Source organism: Dermatophagoides farinae, chromosome 4, assembly GCF_024713945.1.
Source record: "Dermatophagoides farinae isolate YC_2012a chromosome 4, ASM2471394v1, whole genome shotgun sequence".
Taxonomy (NCBI): domain Eukaryota; kingdom Metazoa; phylum Arthropoda; class Arachnida; order Sarcoptiformes; family Pyroglyphidae; genus Dermatophagoides; species Dermatophagoides farinae.
Window position 1 is genome coordinate 388,340 of NC_134680.1, and position 9,462 is coordinate 397,801.

At 31.9% G+C, this 9,462-nt stretch overlaps 3 protein-coding genes across 4 annotated transcripts; 2 read left to right on the forward strand and 1 right to left on the reverse strand.

Moving 5' to 3' along the window:
• Nucleotides 1–1,704: 1,704 nt before the first annotated feature.
• On the forward strand, nucleotides 1,705–4,128 carry LOC124490633 (uncharacterized). Its single transcript, XM_047053167.2, has 4 exons — nucleotides 1,705–2,010; nucleotides 2,652–2,968; nucleotides 3,041–3,474; nucleotides 3,537–4,128. Exons 2-4 carry the CDS (start codon nucleotides 2,680–2,682, stop codon nucleotides 3,789–3,791), a joined length of 978 nt encoding a protein of 325 aa, XP_046909123.1. The 5' UTR covers nucleotides 1,705–2,010; nucleotides 2,652–2,679; the 3' UTR covers nucleotides 3,792–4,128.
• Nucleotides 4,129–4,234: 106 nt separating this feature from the next.
• On the reverse strand, nucleotides 4,235–6,548 carry ergic53 (lectin, mannose binding protein ergic53). Of its 2 annotated transcripts, XM_075730478.1 has the most exons (3): nucleotides 6,156–6,546; nucleotides 4,853–6,087; nucleotides 4,235–4,793 (listed from the first exon to the last, which is right to left on the reverse strand). In XM_075730478.1, exons 2-3 carry the CDS (start codon nucleotides 6,039–6,041, stop codon nucleotides 4,342–4,344), a joined length of 1,641 nt encoding a protein of 546 aa, XP_075586593.1. In that variant the 5' UTR covers nucleotides 6,042–6,087; nucleotides 6,156–6,546; the 3' UTR covers nucleotides 4,235–4,341. The 2 variants fall into 2 exon arrangements, with proteins under 2 accessions (XP_075586593.1, XP_046909518.2); XM_047053562.2 differs by having other exon boundaries at nucleotides 4,853–6,548.
• A 259-nt stretch (nucleotides 6,549–6,807) lies between these two features.
• Nucleotides 6,808–9,411, forward strand: LOC124490425 (nicastrin). The gene is made up of 4 exons (XM_075730852.1): nucleotides 6,808–7,794; nucleotides 7,835–8,313; nucleotides 8,374–8,783; nucleotides 8,862–9,411. Exons 1-4 carry the CDS (start codon nucleotides 6,945–6,947, stop codon nucleotides 9,310–9,312), a joined length of 2,190 nt encoding a protein of 729 aa, XP_075586967.1. The 5' UTR covers nucleotides 6,808–6,944; the 3' UTR covers nucleotides 9,313–9,411.
• The last annotated feature ends 51 nt before the right edge of the window (nucleotides 9,412–9,462 follow it).

Genomic DNA, 9,462 nt, shown 5'->3' on the forward strand with positions numbered 1-9,462 from the left:
ATCATTTTTTTTTTTTAATTACGATGTTTCAATTTTTTGTCATGACATTGAAATTTGTTTTTTTTTTTTTGAAAAAAAACAAATTATTACATAGAGTTCATTGGCTTTATCCATTTAATTCAAACTTGAACGTGTCTCTGTGTGTGTGTGATACGCCTTGATATTCACAACACCCTGTGCATTTAAAACATTCTCCATTTTGTTTTTTTTTTTTTTTGTTTTGTTTTTAGCCATTATTATTCTTGGTCAGTCATCCATCCATCCATCCATTTTATTAAGTAACAAGAACCAAGAATGGGCAAATATCACCTGGCCAATAATAATAATGATGGTGGTGGTGGTGGTGGTGGATAGAGCAAAAAAAAAACTCTCCCTCTTTATTTTTGAATGAAATTGAATAATAAATGAATGGATGAACAACAACAACAAACGAACAATTGAACCAGAACCTGTATCCTCAGTGGTGGTAGCATTGGTCATATGTGTAAAGAATCTTGATCATAAAAAAAAACTTTTGTTAAACCTGGTAATTATCTCCATCATCATCATCATCATCATAGTTTCTATGGTTAAATGTAAGAGCAAAGAAGAAAAGCGAGACAGAATAAGCTGAAATTGTCTTTGAATTGAAAGTTTTCAAATTTTGTCATCAAAATTGTTTGCCATTTAAAGAATACAGGCTAATTTATTCCCAATTTCCCATTCACTTTCCACATATTCTGATCAAATGTCAAACATCTGTTTGTTGTGTGTGTGTGCGTGTGTGTTATATGTTTTTTATTAACCATTTCGGAACATATTATGATATATCATGATCTCAAATGGCTCAGTATTATCATCATCATAATGATAATGATGATACTGGACAACAACAACAACAACAACCAGAAACAATAATTTATTGTACAATATCAATGGATACGAACGAAGGGAAAAAAGTCATTATTGTGCGATGATGATGATGATGATGATTACCTTAACCATTACCATCATCATCATCATAACCATAAATCGTTCATTCTCGTGACTAGAAAATTTTCAATGAAAAATCCACATATATAATGGATATATTTCGGATTTCGATCCAGTTTTATTTCATTTTATTATATAGATCCCATTTATACATGAAACCATAAAAAAAACTGGAAATTTTTCTTGCCATCAATCAAATCAAATCAAATCAAAACATCATGCGATTATTGGAAATTTAATTTTGGCGCCTGAATTCTGAATGAAGTAAAATCAACATCAGTTTTACTTCTTCCATTCAAAATCTTATTGTTTATGTGGAATTTAAAAGATGCAGACCAAACAAAACAAAAAAAAAGAGATTATCATCATCATCATCATGGTTATTTGGTGGTCAAATCGAGCAACATCATCATCATCATCATGTGATAATGATGATCATGCAACCAGAACACCAAATATTCAATCGGGCGCGGTTCAAGCAGAACAAACAAACACAAGCACATTTTGAATTTGAAAAAAGGCCACACCTCACACACACACACTGAATAAAATGTTAGATTTTTTTTTTAAATGGACAACAAAAGTCTTCTCTATCCATCTCGTCTAAACCAAAAAAAAACAAGATGATTTTTTTAGATTCGGATTTTTTATTATGTTGCGCTTGCTTAGCTCGATTGTCTGTGTAGTGTTTTTTTTTCACATTTGTTGCTGGCAGCAAAAAGACGGACTGAAGTGAACAACAACCGAACGCGATAGAGGTTGCAACAACCGAAGAACAAAAAGACTGGATGAGACCAAAAAAAAAAATGAGAAATAAGAAAAACGATCTATAAGGGGATAGGTTTTTGTTGCCGCCATCATAGTCATCATCATCATCGATCGATTGAACAAGTTTTTCTTCAAACACACACACACTGGTTGCTTGTTTCGTTTTTTTTTCTTTTAAATTTTTTTAAATTTCGCGCTCATCATCATCATCATCATCATTGTCAACAAATAAATTTTGGAACATTGTGATCAACAAAAATAAAATAAAGGGTAAGCTATATTTTCTGTGGGTCGATTTTTTTTTTTTGTTATTTGTTCCCACGTTCGAATGTTTGTCATTTTGGACATAGAAAAAAATTTATGACTCATACACACAGACATTCCAACGAAATGGTCATTGATGACCCTGCGTGTGTATTTTTGTGTATTATCTCTATGTGGTCCCCCCCATTTAACGAAAACACAACGACGGTATCGATATAGTGATCCATTTGGTTTGTGTGGCTGTGTATTTTTCGTGGTTTTTTTGTCGTCGTTCTTGTTGGTGGTGGTGAGGACTAGTTTTTTTTGTGGTAAAAAAAAATTCCTAATTTTTGTCGTCATAGTCATCATCGTCGTTGTGTGTGTGTGTGTGTGGTAGGGGCTAGGGGGTGGTAGTTGGAATTCAATAGCAGCAGCAGCAGCATGCAAGGCAGGCATTTTGTATGTATAATAAATGTACATGGGCTATGTTTGTGTGTGTGTAACGGTCACAAATCGAATCAAATCGAATGTTTAGATCGTTGTGTCATCATCGTCGTTTTTGTTGAGCTTGAATTTTTTTCTTTGATTTTTTTTGCGCTCATCTTTAAAAGTGTACCACGTTTCATCAATTTTTCTTTTCATTTGTTTTTGTTTTATTTATTCAACAGCAACAAGAAATAACGACAAAGATCAAACATGGAAAATAAAACTGGTTCCAAATCTAACCTCAATGAATCGGTTCTCCCATTGTTGGATGATGAAATTCATAAGGAAAAAATTGAATTGAAAGAAAATTCAACACCGAAATCTAATGAAACGGATGATTTGGATGAAAAAACGAATGCTGATGACAACGCTAAAGATGCAGCCGATGCAGCTAAAAAGAAAAAAGAAGAAGAAAAAGAACGTAAACGGCAAAAAAAATTGGAAGAAGAAGAACGTAAAAAACAATTAAAATTGGAGAAACAAAAACAAAAAGAAGAAGGTAAGTTTCTTTTCTTTTTTTAATTTGAGATTTGAAAATTAAAAAATAATCGATTATTCTGTAAATCATTAGAAAAAGAAAAGAAAAAACAACAAAAAGCCGAAAAGAAAGCTACAATGGATGTTGCTAAAGGTACATCATCTAATGGTACCTGTTCCAATGGTATATCTTCTGGCGGTATTCTCACTAATCGTTTGAATCAATTTACCGTTGGAATTAATCTATTGGATCGTGATGAACGTTCGATTAATGATCACATCAATGTCAGCTTTGAAGATGTTATTGGTGAACCAGATGCAACACAAGGATTTGATGCTGCTTATCAGCTATCATTTGGTCTATTTCAATTTGTACGTTTCTGGCTGTATCGTATTCTGATGGCTATCATTTCATTACCATTGGCATTCATCTGGGCATTAGTGTTTGCTTTGTTATCATTGATCTCTGTATGGATCATTACGCCTGGTTTTCGTGTTATGGACATTTTATTTTTCTTTATGCATCGTGTAAGTTTTTCTTTCATTCATTTTTCGATTATCGATCATTTATTTTTATAAATTTTAAATAGGTTTGGGCCTGTTTGGTACGAACATTTTTGGATCCAATATTTACAAGCATCGCTTTGGTACGACAATCGGATCCAAAATCATATCATCCATTGCCAATCATAACAAATAGTGGCCGTCCATTATCCACCGTATACAAAGATGGTATTAAATATAATAAAGTTAATAGTAATGAAACAGTTGAAACATATAAAACATCAAATAATGGTGAAGATCAATTAAGCCAAGAAGAACAAGTTACAGTCATGATTGGTTAAAATTTACCTGAAAATGAATCATCATCGAATATAATTGTGGTGTGTGTGTGTGATGAATTTCATAAACTTTTCAAATCAAATTAACTATTGACAAAATGATCATAATAACTAAGTCTTCATTTATCACCAAAATATATATCTCAACATCATGAAACAATCAATCAGCCACTTACACATATATGATAAACATTTATTTTTTCTATAGAACTTGACATACACACATACACATAATTTCTCTTTTCTCATCGATAATAATGATAATCATTTTGTAATGATGACTTATTTTTAAATTATATGATAATAATTAAAAAAAATTTGAATAAAATTGAAAAAAAAATTTATAATTCCATCTGTTGTGGAAAAATTTAAAATTACCGATATTCAATTCAATGAAAGTCATGCCGTCATCTGTCGACAGAGAAAGAAACTGTCAGCTATTCAACTTTTTGACTTTACAATTTTTTATTTTTATTTATTAAATTTAAATCGGTTATATATGTATTGACAAATCAGGACAGATAAATGGTGTGATATTTTTGGTTTTTTGTTCTTAATAAAATTTTTTCGACTGTGCATCACGACCGGAAAAATAATATAAAGCACCAATAATCATTAAAAGATGGATAGATAGAAAACTAATAAAACTAAGGGTTGAAATGCAACTTGTTTGTTGTTGTTGTTGTTGATATTGAGGTGATGCATGTCCTGTTTGACCACCACCACCACCCCCAATAGAAGACAATCTGGTCGTTAATGTTCCAAATTCTCTGCGTACAACATTCATATTTTCACGTACTTCATTCAATAATTGTTGTAATAAAGCAAGCTGTTGATTACCGGAATCTTGTGATCCAACTTGATTATTATGTTGAACTGGAACCTGTTGCTGTTGTTGACCATGTTGTACAAGAACTTTTATTTCACGTGAATTCTGTAATAATTCACGATGAACACCCAGTAATGATTCAACTTCTGGCCGAGATATTGGCATATTGGCTTGAACTAGTTTTGAAAAAAACTTGAGATTAAAAATCGAGATTTATTTGAAAATCAAAACTTACTTTGTGGAACACCACCGGGTTGTTGTTGTTGCTGAGGAATACCACCAACTGCATGAATATTCGATATCATTGATAATGCACGTTCTTGTCGTCCAATAATTTCATCCAATTTACGACTCATTAATTTTACATGTTCATAGACTTCACTTTGTCCATCGAAAATTTGTCGTAATTCTTTTACGGAAAAATCAAAATCAACATCAACCGCTTTATCTGATTCCAGTTCTAATTTTCTAGCCTCATCAGGATGTGCTTTCAGATATTCTTCACGTTGTCGTTCAAGTTTTTCTTTATATACTTCATATTCTTTATTGAAACGTTGTTTATCTGCTTCGGAAAGACCAGGTCCTTGTTGTTGAGAATTACCCGATTGTTGTTGTTGTTGTTGTGCATTGATACTATAGGTAAGAAATTTCATTACATCATGATCATCAGCCAGACCACCGGTTGCTGCTGTTATACCAAAATGGCCATATTGTGGTAGAAATACATTCTCCACACGGAAACAAAGTTCATAATCATCATCATTATTTGTATTGCCACTATGAATCATAACACTGAGTACGTTTCGATAATATTCAATTTTAGCACGTACAGGATATGGTTTATTACGAAAATCACGTAAACAACCTTGTAGTTGTTGATTAATTCCATCCGAATTATGATCATATGTTTTACTACCATCATTAATCATTGCCATTATGTATGGATTGTTTCCTTTGCCATCATTATCGAATGAATCAAAGAAAATTGCCAAACCATTCCAATGATCAGAAGATCCAAACACAGGACCTTCCGGGTATTTACGATCAGTAAACCAAAACGCCAAGCCATCAGCACCGATACGTCCTTTTCCCGTCACACGAAATATTAGATCCACTTCCCACCATTCAAATGTTGTCGCTAATTTTGACCATAATTGTCCTTTTTTCGAATGTAATGATGGTGTAATACGGACTAATTCTTCAGATGCGATAGCATTACCACTATATTCCCAAAATGGTACTGTGCCATCTTTTTGTGCTAGATATGGTCCTTTAAATGAATATTTATATTCAAAACGACGATGTGGTATATTGGTATCTTGATAATTTGATTCTAATCGTTGTACGAACATAATCAACAGGATTAATGTGTTGATTATAACAATCGGTGAATACATTGATATTTGATACATTTTTATTCTCATTCAAATTTGAATATTATTGGTGGGAAAATTTGGAGGAAAAAAGTGGCTAAAGAATAACCAATAAATCGATCATTATTATTTATGAAAAATCAAAATCGAACAAATTACTCACACACACACACACACGACACACCACATAAAAAGGACAGTGCGGAATACAGCTGTGGTTTCTTTCAAATTGAGGAAATTGTGAAACAAAAAATGATGATAATGATGATGACACGTTACATCTGTGTGTGCGTGTGCGGATTTGATCAATCGATTAATCGAAAATTAATTGATGATAAAAATAAAGTGATGATTATTTTCGATACAGAAATTATGAATTGCCCATAAATGAGAATTTAAAATCAATTTTGGATCGATTTTTTTTTCCTTTGATCAATCAATAGACTATGAGCCGGCTTGATGTTTGACGCTATAAAAAACCAAACACAAAAATCTCATCATCCACAATAAATTAATGTGACAATCCAAGATGAACACACACACATACACGTCATAATTGTTACACTGTCACATGCATGAAATTGCCATGAAGCGCCATCTGTTGGTGGAAAAAATGTTTTTGATTTTTTATAATTAAATTGGAATTTTCCGAAAAAAAAATACAAAAACAAAAAGACGAAAATTTTTCACAAATTCGTCTATATTTATTTTTGGTCAAATAAAATGAAACATAATACATTCATTATACTTATCATTGTCGTGTTTAGTGATGCTCATCTTTTCGATCGTTTCCAAAGCCATCGAATTGATCAATTAATCTATCGAAGATATGAATCAATCAGTGGGGATATTTCATTTTGTATTCGACGATTCAATCTAACTCATAGTACTGGTTGTTCATCTAGTAAACATGGTAATAATGGTCATCCATATCAGGTGTATAATCAGTTGGATATGAAAGAAAAAATTCTGCAAAAACAATATCAGCTATATGGGCCGATTATTTTGCTCATAAATATTCGAGATTTCGGTTCAATCGAATATTTACGACAATATCGACATCGATTGGTTGAATTAGTCGTCGGTGTGATATTTATCGAATATCGAAAACAATCGATTGTTTCCAACTCATCATCATCATCATCATCATCATTATATAAATCATATTCACAAGAATCTGATTGTCCAAATACCGGATACGGTATCCGTATTGTTGATAAAAATAATCGAACTGATGATGAATGTTCACCACGAATTACTGGACCAAATCCATATGAAAATTATGCAAAAATATCATGGCCATTTCCGATATTTTTGGTTCGAAATAAATTGGCCATCGAAGAATTTCGTCAATGTCAACGTCAATATAATTGTCGTTTACAATTAAAAAGTTTCATGTATGGTACATTGAATTCGCAACGATGTTTACAACGAAGTCAAAATGCAATGGACATGGTGGAAAGTTCATATTGTAAATTGATTCGTGCACGTAATCTACTGGCAACACTATTTCCAATTTATGAAAATCAATCCAGATTTGAAAATCGTTCCATTCTAATGTTGACAGCACGATTAGATTCATTCACAATGTTTGATTCATATTCACCCGGTGTTGATTCAGTTTATTCGGCCATTATTGTCATGATCAGTATTGTGGACACATTGAATCGAAATCAACATTTAATACTGCCAATGAATCGTACCGGTAGTCAGATTAAAAACATCCTTTATGCATTTTTTGATGGTGAATCTTTCGGTCATATTGGTTCGAATTCATGGATTTTTTATAACAATTTTATGGTAACGTTATTTATGGAATGATGAATGTTTAACTTTTTCTGATTTTTTTTTCTTTTTTTTGTTTTATTTCGGCTACCAAACAAATACCACACAGGATGATAATAGTAATTATGGTTCAATTTTAAGTTCAAAAATTAAATTGAAATCAATTAAACAAGCAATTGAATTGAATCAATTGATTGGTGGTGGTGATCCGAATGATAACGAATATTGGATACATTCAGATAATGATCATGTTGTTGATCAAAATGATGGTGATGATGAATTAATATCGATAGCGGAAAGATTTTCAAGATTTTGTAAAAGAAATAAATTCTCAATTTCAACACAACAATCATTACCATCATCATGTACGGTAAAACAATTTCGACGTTATGATCCCAACATTGATGCCTTGTTGTTAGCTAGTTATGGATCCGAAATTCGAAATCCATATTTTCATAGTCTATTTGATTCACGTGATTATTATGATCTGGAAATTATTGTCAAACGTTTACATGTTATTGCCGATTTGGTTTCGAATGTAAGTATCATCAATCTAAATAGATGTGCAAAATGATAATGTTTTTTTCGCTGTTTTTAGTTCATTTTCGAATTATTAACTGAACAACAGTATCCAAAATATCAACTAAAATCCGATAAGAATCTTATACGTAATCTTGTTGATTGTTTGATTGGACTGGTACCACAATGTCATCTTTTTGATTCAAAATTGAATATATCGGGCGTAAATTTTGAATTCACTGCCCCTATACAACGTGAAACAGATATGATGATCAATACGATTGAAACACGATCATCAAATTTAAAACAACGTATGCAATCCAATATTGACGTGAAACGTTCATTACAAACGATATTATTTTATGCAAATGCTAGAAAAATTAATTGTTCATCATCATCATCGATTGTGGATCAAGATGGCACAAGTTTTACAATTATACCATTAGGTCAAAATCAAAGTTTTTTTGATCATCATCATGATTATCGATCTTTTATTGCTATTGGTGATGGTAGTGGTAAAAATCATGCTAATGCGGCTGCTGGTGGTGGTGGTGGTGGTGGTGGTGGCGGTGGTGGTTATTGTCTTGTATCACAAACCGTAATGGAATTGTCTGAATCAACATATGCTGAATATATTGGCAAAGGATTATTGTTACTTGCTGATGATGTAGAATTATTACGACAAAAAATGAATGAATTAATGGCCACAGCAACAGGTGTACAATTCTCATCATGGACTGAAAGTAATTATCATAAAAATCCAGCTAATCGTCCAGTGATTATGATATTCATCGAACAATCCATTTGGATGAAAATGTTTAGCATCATAATCGGTATGGCCATCACAGCCATTTCAATATGGTCTATACGTTTGATTGAACGAAATCCGGAAAAATTTTTCCTAAATCAAACAAATGGCAATTTTGACAGCGGTGGTGGTTTTGTTACTATTGCAGGTCAAAATGAAATTCGAACATTATCAACAACAATGTCTTGTCGAATAAATGGAAAAATTTAATTTCAAAAAAAAAATTCGTATTTCGAATGATGAATGATTATTATAAAAATTGAAACAATTTCAATGAATTTTTCGTTAAAATTGTTTTTCTTGTTTCGATTTTTGATTGTAAATGTTGTTTAGTTTGTAGTGTTGGTGTGTGTGTGTGTT